The sequence below is a fragment of the Vipera ursinii genome (genome assembly GCF_947247035.1).
Source record: "Vipera ursinii genome assembly, chromosome: 4".
Classification (NCBI taxonomy): Eukaryota; Metazoa; Chordata; class Lepidosauria; order Squamata; family Viperidae; genus Vipera; species Vipera ursinii.
In genome coordinates, this window is record NC_139514.1 from 47,318,645 (window position 1) to 47,339,327 (window position 20,683).

At 37.6% G+C, this 20,683-nt stretch overlaps 1 protein-coding gene across 1 annotated transcript in view; it reads left to right on the forward strand.

Annotated features, from left to right (window-relative positions):
• Window positions 1-20,683, forward strand: part of NCAM2 (neural cell adhesion molecule 2) — a gene marked incomplete at its 3' end in the record, with an annotated part of 160,425 nt that overhangs the window by 81,640 nt on the left and 58,102 nt on the right. The window contains 1 exon segment of the mRNA XM_083361999.1: window positions 18,961-19,111. Within this exon segment, the coding sequence (XP_083218125.1) occupies window positions 18,961-19,111 (151 nt within the window).

A 20,683-nucleotide genomic window follows, 5' to 3' on the forward strand; every position in this document is an offset into this window, starting at 1 on the left:
GACTAGCACGCATGTGTGGGGGAACCTTTACCTTTACCTTATGAAAATTCTGCCTTCCCAGGCTGCAGGAAACAAAATAATTCAGATTAAGGAGAATATTCTTCCTTCAATTATTTTCTGTGCAGGAGTTAATGTTAATTTTGCCCTGCAAAATGGCGGTTTTCTATCTTACCCTCAGGATATTTGAGAATTTTGTTCACATTTCTTTGTTGGAATTTTGATTTTTATTGTTGGAATTGACATGAGAAATTACTGTTGATGTTGTTGCTTTTCTATTTAATCTCTCATCATTCTGAAACCACTCTGCACATTGGCATATATTTCTTCTTCATTTCTTTGTTGCTTTGACATAATCTGTTGGGGTTTTTTTTTAGAAAAAATGGGGGAGCCATAGAGAATGCAGATTAATTAAGAAATACAAAGCATTCATACTAAAATCTAACGACTAGATAGAAAAATATAAAAAACACATTGTGTCCATAATTTTCTTATCATTAGAAATAAATTTCTAAAGCATATTAGCTAATGAAAAACTGGCTGACAAAAATAACAGAAGGTTTGGGATTTTGTGGATGGTACTGACACAAATCAGTGAAACCTAAACAAGTCAACATTTATTTAATCATATAAATACTTCTATACAAATTTTCAATCAGAACCTCTGACACAAATGTTCAGGTGTTTCAGCTGAACAGATAATACTAGGGCATTTCCAGGTCACTTCAAAATCTTTTACACAAACTTTATGCTGCTAAGTGTAGTCAATATGCAATAAATTGAAGTTTTGCTTTAGTGGAGTTTGCACTGAAACTGTTTAAATTATTTTATGAAACTTCTTCACCTGCTTGCCTTTATTCCTTCCAAGCATCAACAAATGTTATAAAACTCTTTTAAAAAATTGAATAATATTTGATTATTATTGCAATCCACTGAATGAAATAATCATATAGGACTTTGGCAAATAGTTTTCTTGTTGTTGTTTTTTTGTTTTTTTTTACTAAAGGACTATAGCTGGCAGGTCAAAATTCAGCAGAGTCCTGTTAAAAATTGTTTGCAAACTAATTTTACAGTAAGCTTTGATGACAAGATCTCCTGTACCTAAACTAGAAATTAAAGATCACATTTATAACATGAAATCTGGAAAAGCGTTATGTGAAGATTTTATTAATCATGAACTTTAAAAGGAAAACATACACAGGGAGATGCAGTTTTGCCCAGTTTTGTTTTAAATAAAAACAATTCGGCCTATCTACATTCAGTGGTCAACATGCAGTCATTGTTTTCACAATAATATTGTTAAACAGCTAGACATTTCCAACTATTTGCAAAGTTATGCATTAATAGGTAATGCAAAATTACTTGTGTTAATATATCTTTGGGAAGAATGCAAAGGTAATAGTGTGTATGTGTGTGTACATGGGAAGGTGGATCATTCAACATTTGATCAATATTTCATTGCTAGCCATTCAATTGTGTCTGGCCCTTGGCCACTCAATAAATCAGCACTTTCCACGCCCCTCTATCTCATATGGCCTCCTTCAGATCCTCCATAGTCATCCCTGTGCCATTCTTTATAGTGTCAAGCTAACAGGTGCTAGGGTGCCCCTTTCTCCTTTTTCTGCTGATCACTCCCAACATGATTGACTTTTTGAGTGACTTGGCTCACGTGACATGGCCAAAGTGTGACAGACTTTGCTTGACAATATTGGCTTTGAGTGATATTTTGGGTGAGGCTTGGTCTAGGACTTCTTTGTTCGTGACTTTTGCAGTCCATGAAATTCATAATAGTTGTCTCCAGCACCACAATTTAAAGATGTCCACCCTTCTCTTGTCTGCCTTTTTCAGACACTAAGTTTCACAGCCGTAAGTAGCAATTGGATTACTGTTGACTAATATGCATTTGGTTGGGAGGCTGATAACTTTACTCTTCAGATGTTATTCATGCCAGACATTGCAGTTATTTCAAGTGTTATGTGCTTTCTGATCAATTTTAGAACCAAAGAAGGTGAATTCCTTTACTGTTTCAATGTTTCAATCTACACCCTGACGTGTGTTTTCTCTGCAATTGTCATTATCTTTGTTTTCTTGAAGGTGCAATCCATTTTTTTCCACTTTCATTTTTTACTCAATGATCAGTGTTGAGTTTTCTATAATCTGGTGATGTACTTGGTATACCCTGGAAGAATTGTTTGTATAGCTATTGTAGATTTGAATTCATCTTTGCCTTAGGTGCTAAACTGAAAGTGGAGTTATTATAAATGTTAATGTTATGAAAAGGCTTCATATGAGCAACTGTTTTAGATTTAGATGCTTCCCTCAGGGTATTTGTCATATCGCACTCCAATTCCCTCAAAACAGTTTTATTTCAATTCTTCATTTTTATTTATTTATTTATTTTAAAAAACTCTAGTCATTTAGATGGGCATTCAATGTTGTCTGAAATCTTCATCTTTCAGTTTTGGAAGACAGAGCAATTTCAGTTTTACTATAAGGTGATTTTGTGGTTGTTTTGTTTGTTTCACAGGTAATTCATAACATATATAAAACTCCCTTTTTACAATCCTGTAATACCTTAATTTAGGGTAGAGTTGGAGCAACCGGATGGAGCTGAGAATTTACTGGCCAGATGTCCTTTCTGATGTCACATGGAGTTCGCAGCAGATATTTTTATTTTCTTTGCGCCCTAGGAGAGAAACATCTGCCACTATTTAGGATTGAACTTTTAACTTTCTTAGTGGGAGGCAAGCATTTTCACCACTAGGCCACCACATTGTTCATTCATAACATACATATTTACCATATAAACAATTAGACCATAACCTGACTACACAGGTGGTGGTTAGAGGAAAAAGACTGTGATGATGTTTATTTAGTATTACTTTTTATTAAGTTTATTAATTTACATTTATTGTTTTCATTATTTTTGTTTTTTGCTTGGTATTGCATTAAAATTAATTCACTAGGAAATCCAAATTACTCTTATATGTTGCTTGATTAATAATTTGTAAATTACATTCAGAATGTTATTAGTCTCCATGATAATCTTTTAATGCGGGTTAGGTGTAGTGTAGCTGTTTACTTTTTCTGGTATGATTTTTTTTTGGCAAAGATTGGGTGTAGTTATAGACATGACTTGTTTCTTCTTTAAGTTCATTTTCAAGCCTGAAAACTTGTCATTGTCATTTTTCTATATCCTTGAAGATTATTCATCTTTGAAAGTTTCCAATTTGTTGGAGTAAAGAACAATATTGCTGGACACACATAATTGGTTAATCTTTATTACTACTTTGGACCAGTTCAGCTGTTTGAATATCTCTGCAAACTAGCTGATAATAGTTTTGATAAATTGAATGATCATGTTGAATTTATTTACTAATGGTGGCAATGTTTTCATTTATGTGTGTAGTAGCTGTAACATTTCTGTATGTTAATTCCAGGAGACTGATCTATGATTCTTTCACACTTAAAATTTAGAGCTTCAGCTATAATGTTCAATTTAGCAGAGTCAAAGCTTTTTGAAAATTAATGAAAGCCAGGCAAAATGACAATCGATATTCAGTGCAATGTTCAATAATATGCTGAATCCTTTGTATATGATCTATAATGCCAAATCCATTCCAGAAATGAGCTCATTCTCTTAGTTGGACAAGGTCCAATGTTTTCACTTAGTTTTGACAAGTTTGTATAGAATTAAAATCATTAATTGTTCTGTAGGTTTTTAATACCTTCTTTGTCACCTTTTTCTGTTCTTTGGGATATTTCAGTAGTGATATAATGGTGGAAATATGTTATTGTTTTAAACAGTAAATAATTTTGCCAATGTTCTATAAAGTTACCAATATAATATCTCTAAGCACTGTCTAATCATCACTTGGGAAGAGAGCTATTACTTCTTCATCTCTATCCAAGATTTCAGTAATGTGTCTAAGCTTCAGTAGTGTATGTAACCTCATTCTATTTTTCTCCCTCACCAGCTGGAGAGTAGCTGCTGGCTTGAAATGACTGAGAAGGAGTTATCTTATTCATTTTATGAGGCATACCATTAACATAATGTTACATCCAAGCCATTAAACTAAATTGAGAGAGTTTGGGTTTAAATCACTCACCCATTCAGCATTTTACATGAGCAATTATGGCCTGGATGGGACAGAGTAGAATATAGAAAAGTAATTGTCTAAGCAGCCATGAAAACACTAAGCCCTAAAATATCAAATATTAAGCAGTTATGGAATATGTTGGGTCAACTGGCACATTTGGAATATATAGAGTTATACAGGAATATGTAGATAACCTTGAAGAAGAAATGCCAAGACTGCTACACAAATATCAGCTAGACTCTGATAAATAAGAGGGTATGGGAAAATACAAGATTGCCCTGCTTGATTCTCTTTCATATAAGAGAATAGAAAGAGAAATGTTGTCTTATTTTCAAGATTTTCAATTATACCCATTGTTATGTTACTGGGCTTTTGGTACCACACCACGTGCCTTGCAGGACGTCTCCGGTCCTGCAATTGGTCAACCTCAGGCGGCAAGCACGGGTTCAATCTGATTCATTGCTACCATAGGGTTTGGCTATATATTGTGGCGGGTTGTGCCCCAAGTCCTAGTACAGTTCCAGCTTGAATAAAAGAATGAGTTTCTCTGTACTCAGCTGTGTGTCTTCATTCCTGCTCACCAGAGCCCATGACATAACAGTGGCAACGAAGGTGGGATCCTGCTTCACCGCCTAAAGGGCTGAAGTTCACGGGGGGTCGGCATTGCATGTTGGAGGGAAGAGGCATCTTTCCCACCCCCTCTAGGCCAGCTAGTAAAGCTACACTAGTGGCCGCGTGCTCAGTGGATGCATTCCCTGAGCCCAAGAAGCAGGATCCAAAAACGCAGGAATTGAGGAAAGATGCTGAAGGTCAGCAAACTCAGAGAGTTCAATGTTAAGCATCCAGAAAAATGGCCGTCTTACCTCTTGCAAGTGGAGAACTATCTATGAGCAAACCAGATTGCAGAGGAAGGCCTAAAAGCTGCCACATTGCTGTGCGTGTGTGGGCCAGCAACTTTCGACCTAGTGGAAAATCTTTTCGCACCAACGCCCATTGAAGCGGTATCATTTGCAGACCTTAAGAAGAAGCTGACTGGGCATGTTCAGCCCAAGATGTCAGAGATGGCATGGCATTTTAAATTTGATCAAAGAGTGCAGCTTCCCAGAGAGACAGCTTCAGAGTTTATTGTGTGCCTAAGGCAGGCTGCATGCCTTTGCAAGTTCTCAAATTTAAAGGAATGACTGAGAGACCGACTCGTCTATGGCCTTAGAGGCAGAACCCTACAGCAGAGACTGTTTGCCAGACCCAATCTCACATTCACCAAGGCACAGGACGAGGTCATGGCTGACAAAGCAGCTGGAGGTGCAGTGCAAACAGTGCAGCCCACCAAATTTTCAAAAGTAGAAAATTCCGTCCATCTCAAGGTCACCAAATGCATTGGAGAATCGTCAGAAGACAAAGAACCCGAAATAAACAAGCTCCAAAGGCAGCCAAATGCACAAAACTGTGGCAACCACCAATGAGAGAACGATTACAAGGCAGTTCTCTTACCTAGATGTAAGGGGTGTGGAGGCAACCATTTCCCTGTCAATTGCAGATTTTGTTTGACCACGTGTAGAGCTTGCGGAAGGACTGGCCATATTGCGGTGGTGTGCAGAGCCCACCAGAGAGACAGGCCACCCAAACACCATTTGGAGGAACTGACTAGGAGAGGTAATCCATTAGCCCAGGGTCTAGTTAGTGTGGGGTTCTTCAGAAGCCGGAGAAGCATTTGCCACACCGGGCCTCATCGCCCCCTTAAGCCTAAAGTCAAGCTCTCAGTAGAGCTACAAGGAGTTCAATGTAAGATGGAGTTGGACTCTGGCTCAGTGGTGTCGATCATCTCGCATGACACATTCAACTTTGTGTGCAGACGCAGTAACCATTGGGCTAAACTAAGGTCCTGAGATATTATTTTAACAGATTTTCAGAATGCTCACATTAAAGTTAAGGGTGAAGCCACCTTATTGGTAAAATTTAAAGGGTTTGGGGGTCACCTGGATGTCAGAGTAGTAGAGGGCCAAAGAACAAGTCTAATTGGACTTGATTGGTTTGAGGCTTTGGGCATTCAAATTACAGGCATTAACCAGACACAGACAGCAGACCTCATGACTATTTGCAAGGAATACGCAGATGTTTTTGAGTCAAAACTGGGAACTTATATTGGCCCGCCAATTTCTTTTAAATTAGATCCTAACGTTGTACCGATTAGGGTTAAGCCTCGCAGGGTCCTCTTTGCCCTAAAACACAAAATTGCTTCCAAAATCGATAAGTTAGTAGAACAGGACATATTACAGCCTGTCGGGGGGAGTGGGAAACTCCTATTGTCACCCCACTAAAGTCCAATGGGGAAGTTCGCATTTGTGCAGACTATAAATGCACATTAAATAAGGCCCTCAATCAACATGCGTACCCGGTCCCTGTAGTCAACCATATTCTAGCCTCCTTGCAAGGGGGCACCATTTTTGCTAAACTTGATTTAGCACAGGTGTATCAGCAATTGCCAGTTGACGAGGCCACAGCCATGGCTCAAACAATAGTAACTCACAGAAGGGCATTCAAAGTCAAACGCTTGCAGTTTGGAGTCAGTGTTGCACCGGGTATTTTCCAAGGGATTATGGAATGCACACTTAAGGGTATTCAGGGTGTCTGCCCCTATTTTGATGATGTTCCCGCCCCCTCTAGCCAGCCTAGAGGGGGCGGGAAAGATGCCTCTTCCCTCCAACATGCAATGCCGACCCCCCGTGAACTTCAGCCAGGGAATCCCCAGAAGTGTTGACCAGTAGGCTCAGGGCTGTTTTGCAAAGGCTCCGTGATGCTGGCCTCAAATTAAAGAAAAACAAATATAGCATTCAGGTCTCATCAACGGAAGTCTTAGGTTTCTGTATTGATGCTACTGGAATTCACTTTCCCCTCCATGCAGGGGATATTGCTGCTGAAACTGCCACAGATAAAATTCTGAGCAGAGTACTGTCATGGGTATACACGGGCTGGTTGGAAAAAAGTACAGGCTCTGAATTTAATTATTTTGTCAGGACACATGAGTTGTCTGCATACAAGGGCTGCATTTTATGGGGTAACAGAGTCATTATCCCCACTTCATTGAGGGACAGAGTCTTACAATATTTACATGAAGGCCATCCAGGTATTGTGCGATTGAAAGCCTTATCTAGAAGCTACCTTTGGTGGCCTGGCCTGGATAAGGCTGTAGAAGATCAAGTTCAAGGCTCCGTGATGCGGGCCTCAAATTAAAGAAAAACAAATGTAGTATTCAGGTCTCATCAACGGAAGTCTTAGGTTTCTGTATTGATGCTACTGGAATTCACCTCACTGATTCAAAAGTGAAGGCCATCAAAATGGCTCCCAGGACAAAATCAAAAGGAGAACTACAAGCATTTTTGGGCCTTCTGAATTTCTATCACACATTCCTACCTCATAAGGCTGCAATAGCAGAACCCCTCCACAGGCTATTTGGTAAAAAAGCCCCATGGAAATGGACTAACTTACATGAAAAAAGTTTGCAGGATCTCAAAGCCCTTCTTTCAGAAAAGTCCACTGTAACTCATTACATTGAGTCTAAACATGTATGTCTTGCATGTGATGCATTTCCCTACGGGGTGGGGGCAGTCTTAAGCCACATAGAGAAGAATGGGAAACAGGTTCCTTTTGCATTTTATTCTAGGACTTTATCTTCTGCTGAGCGCAATTATGCACAGATTGATAAAGAAGCCATGGCCATAGTGGCTGGAGTTAAGAAATTTCATGATTATTTATATGGCAGGGATTTCACTGTCTACACTGACCACAAACCCCTTTTGGGCCTATTCACAACAGATAAGCAGACTCCCCACATACTATCTCCAAGAATGCTGAGATGCTCTATATTTTTGTCTGCATACAAATTTAGTTAATTCACAAACCTGGGAAGGAAATGGGCCATGCAGATGGCCTCAGCAGACTACCACTGCCACTAATGGATCCTGATCCAGCTCCTGCTGCTAAAATATTGTGCATTCAGGACTTACCTGAGTTTCCCCTCCATGCAGGGGATATTGCTGCTGAAACTGCCACAGATAAAATTCTGAGCAGAGTACTGTCATGGGTATACATGGGCTGGTTGGAAAAAAGTACAGGCTCTGAATTTCAAAGTTATTTTGTCAGGACACATGAGTTGTCTGCACACAAGGGCTGCATTTTATGGGGCAACAGAGTCATTATCCCCACTTCATTGAGGGACAGAGTCATACAATCTTTACATGAAGGCCATCCAGGTATTGTGCGATTGAAAGCCTTAGCTAGAAGCTACCTTTGGTGGCCTGGCCTGGATAAGGCTGTAGAAGATCAAGTTCATGGTTGCTATACCTGCCAGCAATCTAGGCCTGAAATTCCTCAGGCCCCAGTTCACAGGTGGGAAGAAACACATACTCCCTGGTCCAGGGTTCATATAGACTACGCTGGGCCTTTTTAAGGACAGCTTTTCATGGTAGTAGTGGATAGCCACTCAAAATGGCTGGAAGTAGTTCCAGTCCCTAATATGACTACTGCTAGGACCATCCAGGTGCTGAGAAAACTCTTTGCAACACATGGATTGCCCGATGTTTTGGTTTCTGATAATGGGGCTGAATTCACTGCTGCTGAGTTTCAGGCTTTTCTTAGAGCTAACCTCATCAGACATGCTACATCTGCACCATTTCATTCTTCTTTAAATGGACAAGCTGAATGCATGGTGAGGACAACAAAGGAGGCACTCAAGCGCATTATCACAGGTGACTGGCATCATACACTGGCAGATTTTTTGCTCTGTCAGCATTCTACACCCTGCACAGCTACAGGTAAAAGTCCTGCTGAGCTTCATTGGGGAAGGCATTTAATTACTAAACTTTAATTACTAAGATTCAAGGTGCTGGTGATGACCTATAAAGACCTAAATGGCTTGGGTCCGGGATATCTGAGGGAACACCTGCTGCCGGCATCAAGCTCCCTTCGTCCTGTGTGCTCCCACAGGGAGGGTCTTCTCAGGGTACCGCCGGTAAAGGATTGCTGGCGGAAAAATACCCAGGGGGAGGGTCTTCTCTGTGGGTGTGCCTGCCCTTTGGAATCAGCTGCCTGTAGATCTTAGGACTGCCCCTGACCTTCGTTCATTCTGCCGGGACCTGAAGACCTGGCTCTTTGAGCTCTCTGGCCTGGTCTGAGAATATTAATTGGGATTTTAACTGTATTTTAACTGGGGTTTTATTGCAAGGTCTATATATTCTTTTTAATTGATTTTAAGTTTTGTAATTGCTGTATTGTTTTTAAAAACCTTGTGAACCGCCCTGAGTCCTACGGGAGAAGGGCGGTATATAAATTGAATAAATAAATAAATAAATAAAATAAACTGGACAGGTTGCATCCAGACAGAGTGGCATCCAAAGCCTCTAGACCAAAACCCCTGAGGGGGCTGCAAATGGGTGATTGGGTTTGGGCCAGAAACTATGGGCCTGGAAATTTGTGGGTTCCTGGTCAGGTGACCAAGGCATCCAGACCCCTATCTTATGAAGTGGGGTTGGAGGGAGGGCGACTGGTCAGAAGACACATTGACCAACCTAGGAAGAGGTTTCCAGATTGGTCACTAAGTGAGGACTATGGCATAAATCCCTCCCGAAGTCCTCAACCTGGCACCCAAGCCAGCCCACACCAGAACCACCAGGGTTTTCCCTTCTCAGCTGAAGTTGATTCTGAGGAAGAACAAGGAAGCTTGGAAGTGCAACATGGGACCCCTGACCAGGCGAACTAGCCAAATCTCAGCAACCGCTGTGCCTACTCTGCAGAACAGACTGACTCTGGGGTGGACCAACCTGGTGAGGCCAGCCAGAGCATTTCAATTCCCCTGGATGATGGAGCACAAGGGGACATGGGTCCACCCAGCCCACCGGGTAAGCTGGTAGACCACAAAGTGAGTGGAGCTCCAAGGTGTTCCTCCAGGACACACAAACCCCCGGCACATCTTACAGACTATATTGTAAAATAAAGTGATATATAATGTTGTGACAATTGTACCACTACCTACAGAAATTGGGACAATTTGTAACTGCTGGCAAGCATGTTCATTGAGACGTTGTTTCATCTCTTTGTAGTCCTTACTGCATTGACTAGCCATTTAGCCGTTGTTTAATCTTATTGTAGTCCATACTACAAGGCACGTCTGTAAAGGTTGCATAATGTCATTCTAACCACCTTGAATTAACAAGCATTATTTTTTTATTATTATTTTGTTATTATGTATTTTGGTTGTTGGAGTGATACATAAGTCTTGACTATTGTCAAGTTTATTAAGGGGATTATAGGCTGATCTTAGGAGGAGGGGTGTTATGTACTGGGCTTTTGGTACCACACCATGTGCATTGCTGGAGAGCTAACGGCTCTCCAGAGAACCAGACAGGATGTCTCCAGTCCTGCAATTGGTCAACCTCGGGCGGCAAGCACAGGTTCAGTCTGATTGGTTGCTACCATAGTGTTTGGCTATATATTGTGGTGGGGTGCGCCCCAAGTCCTAGTACAATTCCAGCTTGAATAAAAGAATGAGTTTCTCTGTACTCAGCTATGTGTCTTCATTCCTGCTCACCAGAGCCCATGACGTAACACCCATGATAATAAAATAGAGTTCCAATACCCTTGTGGAGTCTATTTCTTGATTTAGGTTACCTCAAAGAGCTAAAAACAAAGAATGAGAATATACTACTTTATATGGCAGTCTGGTCAGGACCTCTTTCTTTCCAGTCTTTGCAAACTGAATGTAGTGCCGTCCCCTTGGTCAATATAAAATGTATCTATACCCTTCAGATATTTGACTACTATCTTCAGATCTCAACTCAGTTATATCTACTGTAAACTAAACACTATATGTTTTAAGTTTTCCTCAAAATTTAGCTTTCCGGACACTTTACTGTTATGACTTGCCACTAAACTTCTTCCAATTGGAGACTGACTGGTTGCCCTAGCTGACCACAGTATTTAAAATAACTACTGTATAACACAGAATAGATTAAAGTCTATGATCTTGACTTTATATATGAGTCCTAAGTAGACTAAATTAACTCCATAGGAAGGCTAACATTATTTTTGAGGTTGGCTATAATAGCAGAATCCTAAAGTTTGGTTTTATCTCATCATTTTCTTTATAGTTCAGTAAATTAGGAAGGTGTCTGCCTCACTTCTGAATAATATCTTATAGTTCTGGATTTAAAAATACTTCAGCACTTTTTGCTTAAGAAACAGTTCTTGCATATACAAAAGGGGCAAATGGTGTAGGTAAAAATATCATATATTTTACCTTTGAAGAGTGAATATATTATGAAAGCATAAATAGAAATAATTCTGTATTAAAATGCTTTACATTGCAGCTATTATTTTAGCAACTCCAGTGTTACTAGATGAGGCGTGATATGACCATATGTTTGAGAAATACAAGCTACACTAAATAGAATCAAAGTATTATTATTATTATTATTATTTGCATTGAGTGGCTTGTATTCTAAAATATCATAGTTCTTTATAGTATCTTGAAATATGATTACATGAACTGGTGTTTTAGAAAGTAACAACATCTGCTATTGTGTCATAAGGAGCGCTCTCTCTCTTTCTTCTCCTCCTCCTCCTCCTCCTCCTCCTCCTCCTCCTCCTCCTCCTCCTCCTCCTCCTCCTCCTCCTCCTTCTTCTTCTTCTTCTTCTTCTTCCTCTTCTTCTTCTTCTTCTTCTTCTTCTTCTTCTTCTTCTTCTTCTTCTTCTTCTTCTTCTTCTTCTTCTTCTTCTTCTTCTTCTTTTCAATCATGTTGAATTCTTAACAAGTCCTTGTAATTTTCTTGGCAAGTTTTTTTTTTTTTGCTGAGAAGTGGCATTGCCATTGCTTCCTTCCTATGGATGAGACAAAGTGACTTGTCTAAGGTCATCCAGCTGGCTTTGTGCCTAAGGTGGGACTAGAACTCACAATCTCCTGGTTTCTAGTCTGATGCCTTAATGACTACACTAAACTGCTCCCTCACACTTCAAATTAGTATACAGTTTGAAGAAGCACTTTGTTCTTCTGTTATATCTATAAAGAATATGCTGAAAAAATATTGAGTTTTTTTTGTCTGTAGAAATTCTTCATTTTCCTGGTTCTTTTGACAGCTTCTATACATCACATTTATTGATCCCAACAATAACACTGCTCAAATATGTAAGGCAAAAATAAACTTGCTGAAAATATTTTAATGCTACATACATACAAGCGCTGGCTCTTCGGCTTTGAAACGGAGATGAGCACCGGCCCCTAGAGTCGGAAACGACTAGTACACATGTGTGGGGGAACCTTTACCTTTACCTTACATATGAATTTGAAAGAACCATGGTGTGAGTTGCTTAAGGATTAAGGGGGAAAATGAAACCATGATGATAATGTGCAATGCAACATTCTGAGGTTGTAAAAACTTAAATATAGTTTTCTTAGAGACATTTTGATAATATCAACATAGAGGTTATATAGTATTCATTCAGTACAAATATCTGCCTATGAAAGTTTAAAAAATTCAAAATTAGAATCATAACAATGGATAAAAGGGCGCTGTCAGGAGTGATTGAAAATCATTACTTGTGATATTACGAAAATGCTAAGCTAAGAGAAGGGAAAATAAACAAGCAGAATGGGTTTCTGTTTTTTTTCTCCCAAAGCTAAAATATAATGGATTCCTATATACAGGTGAAACTCGAAAAATTAGAATATCATGCAAAAGTTCATTTATTTCAGTAATGCAACTTAAAAGGGGAAACTAATATATGAGATAGACTCATTACATGCAAAGCAAGATAGTTCAAGCCATGATTTGTCATAATTGTGATGATTATGCCATACAGCTCATGAAAACCCCAAATCCACAATCTCAGAAAATTAGAATATTACATGCAATCAATAAAACAACGAGTGTACATAGAACAATATCGGACCTCTGAAAAGTATAAGCATGCATATGTACTCAGTACTTGGTTTGGGCCCCTTTTGCAGCAATTACTGCCTCAATGCGGTATGGCATGGAAACTATCAGCCTGTGGCACTGCTGAGGTGTTATGGAAGACCAGGATGCTTCAATAGTGGCCTTCAGCTCTTCTGCATTGTTCGGTCTCATGTCTCTCATCTTTCTCTTGGCAATGCTCCATAGATTCTCTAGGGGGTTCAGGTCAGGCAAGTTTGCTGGCCAATCAAGCACAGTAATACCACCATCATTGAACCAGTTTTGGTGCTTTTGGCAGTGTGCGCAGGTGCCATGTCCTGCTGGAAAATGAAGTCAGCATCCCCATAAAGCTCATCTGCGGAAGGAAGCATGAAGTGCTCCCAAATCTCCTGGTAGATGGCTGCATTGACCTTGGACTTAATGAAGCACAGTGGACCAACACCAGCAGATTACATGGCTCCCCAAATCAACACAGACTGTGGAAACTTCACACTGGACTTCAAGCATCTTGCAGTTTGTGCCTCTCCATTCTTCCTCCAGACTCTGGGTCCTTGGTTTCCAAATGAGATGCAAAAGTTGCTCTCATCAGAAAAGAGGACTTTGGACCACTGAGCAACAGACCAGGTCTGTTTTTCTTTAGCCCAGGTAAGATGCTTCTGACGTTGTTTGTTGTTTAGGAGTGGCTTGACAAGAGGAATATGACATTTGAAGCCCATGTCCAGGATCCGTCTGTGTGTGGTGGCTCTTGATGCACTGACTCCAGCCTCAGTCCACTCCTTGTGAAAGTCCCCAACACTTTTGAATGGCCTTTTCCTGACAATCCTCTCCAGGCTGCGGTCATCCCTGCTGCTTGTGCACCTTTTTCTTCCACATGTTTCCCTTCCACATAACTTTCTATTAATGTGCTTTGATACAGCACTTGGGGAACATCCAACTTCTTTTGCAATTACCTTTTCAGGCTTTCCCTCCTTATGGAGGGTGTCAATGATGGTTTTCTGCACAACTGTCAGTCTTCCCCATGATTGTGATTCCTACTGAACCAGACTGAGATCTTTTAAAGGCTCAGGAACCCTTTGCAGGTGTTATGGCTTAATTAGCTGATTAGAGTGGGACACTTTGAGCCTAGAATATTGCACCTTTTCACAATATTCTAATTTTCTGAGATTGTGGGTTTTCATGAGCTGTATGCCATAATCATCACAATTATGACAAATCACAGCTTGAACTATCTTGCTTTGCATGTAATGAGTCTATCTCATATATTAGTTTCCCCTTTTAAGTTGCATTACTGAAATAAATGAACTTTTGCACGATATTCTAATTTTTCGAGTTTCACCTGTACAATGTTATAGTATATAACTTCTATAGTGGAGGAATGGTGTGTCCCACTGATTCAGGTAATGACCTGAAATAATTTCATTTTTTCCCCTTCTGGCTGAAATTTACAAATTTAAATAGAATAACAGCATTTTTTAATATTGTTTTTGGCTAGTCATTACTCAAGAGAAATTTTATTGATAGTTTATATTATCCAAACATTTCTAAACAAATTTGTTTCTAGGCTAATTTATTATTACAACTATTTAAGTGTCCCCTAGCTTCATTTCCCCCCCTTTTTTACCTTCCTATAATTACAGGTTCACCAATCCTGGCTCTTACAAGAACAGAAGAAATAATATTGGTTTTGGTATGTACAATGCCCTGTGTCACCTCTTTGTATAACCTACCAAAATGTATTGCATGAAAACACCAGCATAAAATAGTAATTAATCATATCTCATATTGCTACCATTTCTTAAATCATATCTTATATTCTTAAAAATGTATTATTGTACTGGTGTCTTACAGATAATTATTAAGTAATTTTTGGTGCATCCAAAAAGTCATCCTCATTTTCCAATCTTTGAATTAGCTGCTAGTTATAAAGATGGACAGAAAGCCAAAGCAATAAAAATTAAACAATCCTTTTGTAATGATTTAATATCAGATATTTCTTAAATGGATTACAACAAATAATTGTTTTACCTATGGGCAGGAAATTATAGCAGCTCACTTAGCAAAGTGTAAAATGTTGCAATAATTTGTATTTATGTGAGAAATTAAGTGACTTATAGATTTGATTCAAGGTGTTCCATTGAAAACATAGCCACATGCTTCAAATACAAGGTGAAGTAAACATGATTGAATCAGTAGACAATAATACACGTGGCAATACTCTGGAATTTTCTGCTGTTTCCAACAGGTGCATGGATAGAATGCATTTACCTGAAGAATGTGGGGAATATTGTGAATGTTTCATCCATATCCCAGAAGGAAGCTTCCATCAGCTTCTCCACATTAGTGGCTGTTGTGAATAACAGCCCTTACTCATCAAAGGTAGCTTTTCATCCTAGGAAATCTTGACCAATTGTTTCAACCACTGGAATTTTAATAATGCCTTCAGTTCAGATAGCATTTTCTGTTTTCATGGCTTTTCTGCTACTGAAGAACTAGCTCATTGTTTAAGGTGAAAGTCCTTGTGTATGATATTGAAGCCTGAGTGACTTATAAGTAACAGTGCTTATTTATTCATCTGTCCCATGGATATTAATTCATCAAGTAGTGTATTCCTTGAGAAATTGATAGGTTACAAAGACAATGTTAGTATACTCTGTTAAGGATTTAAATTTATTTTGAAATCCAATGATACAAATTCTCCTCATTGCGTAAGTGTAGCATATACTTGACTTTCAGAGATAGCTCCCTTTTATTTGTTTGTGGAAAGAGTGGTTGAACTAAATAATAGCAGTGATAATAATGTATATTTTTTATCTAAGGTATCATATTGCTTTGGCTCTCCTACCATCTATATTTAATAGCAATGTTTTAGATATTAAATTATTTTACTTTAGTTAATGAATATTTATTTGGTGGATGTTACATATAAGTACCACAAAGCTACCAATCTTATAATTTGCAACTTACATTTGAGAAATGGCAGTATTGTACATAATAAAAATTTATTTCCTGTCATTATGGCTGGTGACACATGGCATTCTCTAGATCTAAGCCAAAAGAAGTGTATTTGAAAATGTTATGACAAATGAGTAAAGAAAGTTTAAAAAAAAATAAAAATCGAATACTAGCATATTTTACCTGATGTTTCTCATGAGCAAATTAAACACAATAAATGTTGTTTCTGTTGAAAGAATCGTGTTCTTGGATAGAAATAATATAGTTTCCTTCAGATTCTTATGGGTGGACTATATAATACATTTACCAGAAGAATCCAATTAATATCCACTGAAATCTGCAGAGAATATTATATCGAAGCAGTAGGAAAAGGAATTACTTTTTGAGCTATTCTTATGTTGCAGTCAAAATGAAAAATCTGCCTACTGAACAACTATATATGATAGCGGAAGGACATTCATCACTTTGACTGAGTTACAAAATTATGCATATTTCAATAGACTAGAAGTGAAAAAGTGTAAAAATGTATTTTCAATTGAAGTTATTACTGAAATAAAAAAAAACTAAAATTACCATACTGGAAGGAAGTGACTTTTCTTATTGGGGTCACAAATTTTGACTAAAACACTGAAAGAAGTTAGAGTCTATCTTTTCTGTTCTTGGAAATGTACATATTATTTGTTATTTATCAATCTCTCTCTGCCACCCATACTAAATCTAAGTGGTAAAATCCAGAAAACCACTAGAGATCAAGAAATAATTTTCTGTATGTCTTTGCTGTTGATTAGTGGTAGGCAATCCATATATTTGTATGCTTTGATGGCCCACTAATACTATTGTGAGAGCACGAATAACTTTGTCTAGATAATGTTTTCTTATAATGCATTAATATTTTTGGGAAATATAGGAAGTATAAAAACAGAAAAATTTTGGAAATTTATTTATAGATATTATTATAGACATTATAGAAAAGATAACTGTGCAATGATAAAAGGGAAGGATACTTCCAGAATGAGATGTTTTAATAAAATGAATACGGTAAATTCCATAATTGCAACTTCCTATGGAAGAAGCCAAATAGCAAGGCTCTTTTGCAAAGAGGCCCATTAATATAAGGGATTGGGCAGTGGGATTTTTGGTTGCCAATATTTTTTAATTTGAATACACTTATGTAGAAATTTATTGATTTTTTCTTACAAATTTGATTCATTGCAGTAAAAGAGTGCCACCAATTTCCATGCTTAAAGATTGGAATCTAAACTTACTTGACAATTAATATCACATGTATTGTATTTTTAAGAAAATGTGTAGAGAAACCAAAATAATAATTTCCTACATTGTATTAATATGCCATAGATGATAATAAAGTGTGTTTGCTGAAACTTTGAGCTATAAATATGTAAAGTGGTTTTCTGGAAATATTGTAAGTTACTAAGAGTTGGCATTGACCTGATGGCAGATAATGAATTGTAGAACTGATTCTATACTGTAATTACAGTGCTTATAAAATAGATTTAACTATTATTATGTAGACAACCTATCAAAGATTTATATATTTGTCTTTTTCTACCTAGGGATATTCAGAATTTTATGTGCACAAACTGTTTTGTGCATTGACTACCAGGTTTCAGTTGGTCTGTGCCTGAATCTTACAGGGTATTTAATCTGTGGATAGAATAGAATGGGGTATTTTGTTCTGGAAAGAAATAGTTTAAAGGTTAGCAAAACACACACACACATACACACACACATACACACACACACACACATACACACACACACACACACACACACACAAACCATTGGCCACTAATGAAAGACAGGGAAGCAAGAGAAGATGCTAGGGTGATAGGGAAGTGGGTAGACCACTGCAGTTTCCACTGCAGTTTCTAACGTAAGGGGAGAGAAAGGGCAATTAATAATAACCTTACAGTGTTTACTCTATCTGGGTTTTGTTTCATTTCAAACCTAAATAAACAATTGATTTTGGAACTTGATTGTGCCATGTTGGGATCACATGATGTTTCACTTATTGTCCACAGCGGAACTGAGGTTGTAAGTCTATCATGATTATATAAATTCTCACTTAATGACTATTTTGCTTAGCAATGGAGTTGCCTATCCCAATTGAAGTTATTAAGTCAGGGCTGCCTGTAATGGAATTGACTTGACTAAATCACTTGCATGGTCTACAAAGCTGATAAACATCCATTTTGTTTTTTGTTTTTTAAAAATCATTTTAATGATTATGCTTTTAATGATATAATATATTAATAACTAGGTAACTTGCTGTTGGGCCAATCAATTCTATAATTGTAATTTGTTAAAGATTTATCCTTAATATGCCAAGGAATGATATATAAACAATAGTTCTTGTAGTAGTGGATTTCTAACCATATAGTGGCTACATTCAGATGTACAGAACAATTTCTGTTAACAATGTCCAGTACTGACTCTGTATCATGATATACCAATTACATTGTGAATGCCTTGTAATTTACCAAACTTTTTAAAAATATCAATTATTCTATGATATATAATCAGAAAAGTGTTCTTTAATAAAATATTATTTTTAATTCATGTAATAAAAGTATATTTAAATAATTAATTGTTCTCATTGCTTCATGTAGGGCATATTGGTAGATGGCCATATGAATTTGTGATACATGGCATAAATATATTCAAGTGTGACATGTAAAAATCAATTCCACCAAAATTGTCATAAGCATAATATGTAACAAATGGCATATTGTACATATATTCAGGTTGATAAAAGATTGAATACTTTAGGGAAATTTAAGTCCTATGGGCAAATTCTTTTTTTTTTTGTATCTACAGGATTTCTTTTTACTAATACTTATTTTATGCATTAGGTGTGTATTACAAAGAATTTATACAATAGGTATTGTGAAGTCATATGTAGCAATTCTACAATTGTTAATCTTAACATTTTTTTCTACAAATAGAGTCCAGATGGTCGAATAGAAGTCAGAGGACAACATGGAAGATCATCACTACACATTAGAGATGTGAAACTGACAGACTGGGGGAGATATGACTGTGAAGCTGCAAGTAGAATTGGAGGGCATCAAAAGAGCATGTACCTTGATATTGAATGTAAGTTAAATTTGTTTGTCCCTTATAAATATACTAGTAAGAAAGGACTTTACAGTTTGTGTTGTACAAGTAGTCCTCGACATACGACCACAACTGAACCCAAAATTTCTGTTCTTTAGTGAGATATTTGTTAAGTGAATTTTGTCCCATTTTATGATCTTTCCTGCCACAGTTATTAAGTGAATCACTGCAATTGTTAAATTAGTAACATGGTTGTTAAGTGAATCTGACTTCCCCATTGACTTTGTCAGAAGGTCACAAAAGGTGATCACATAACCTCAAGACCTGCAACATGCATCTGAATTTTGATCACATGACCACGGGAATGCCAAAATGGTCGTAAATGTGAAAAAAGGTCATAAGTCACATGTTTCAATGCAGTTGTAACTTTCGTCACTAAACAAACTGTTGTAAGTCGAGGACTACCTGTATTTATGGACTTACATTTAAACAGTTCTGTGACCAGTTACTAAAAGCAAAAGTGCCATGATAAGTTTTGTTTCAATAAGTTTTTGTGCTTAAAACAAATGAGCAAACATTATTGGAGCAAGAATGGAAGTTCTCTATTTTTTTTAAAAAAAGTTGTGCCACTAAAATATATCCTTTTTGCTGCTAAAATTCAATACCATTGTATATATCAGGCAAAGATGGGAGAAAAACAGTGCACAGCTGGTGGGCTATTTGGTGTGTATCCCTGAATTCAAATCAATCTCCTTATTAATTAGCAAATAAAGGTACATACTAAAGTGTTGATGGTACAGCATTGGAGAGGGTTACATAAAATATATTTACTTTAAACATACTGTATATATATGTATATATATATATATATATATATATATATATATATATATATATATATATATATATATATATATATATATATATATACATACATACATATTAATCCCATTTATATCCCGCCCTTCTCCGAAGACTCAGGGCGGCTTACAATTTAAAGCACAAATCAATGTGCTTAGCAATAGCCTTCATTCTATGTATATGCCTGCTTATTAGGGCTTTCCCCCCCCCCCAAGCGGCATTATCACAAAGTCAGCTTATATTGCCCCCAACAATCTGGGTCCTCATTTTACCGACCTCGGAGGGATGGAAGGCTGAGTCAACCTTGAGCCTGGTGGGACTCTAACCTGCACTAATTGCAGGCAGCTGGTGTTACTTAAGGAGGCATTAGCCCACTGCTCCATCAAGTCTCTGACATACTTTCCCCCCTAAAACTATTAAATTCACACATGCGCACATATACTCTTATATGCCCTACTGTAACACTGTATATTCAGACATAAATAACCACAGTTTGTATGAATTGTAATTTTTCTATCCCTTTTCTTTGTTTGTATATTTCTTTGTAAAGGAACGTAGACTTCTTAACACATTATTTGGTATGATATTTCCCAGCAGCGATAAGTTAGGATCATTGCTCTTACATTTATCATATTCCTGTCCAACAAAATTGCTTTCTGAGTTTCTAGAGCTCATTGTTGTTTGGAAGTCAGTGGGAGTGAGGGAACTGTACATGACTTCTTCCCAAATAAATCTTTCCAATCACTGATT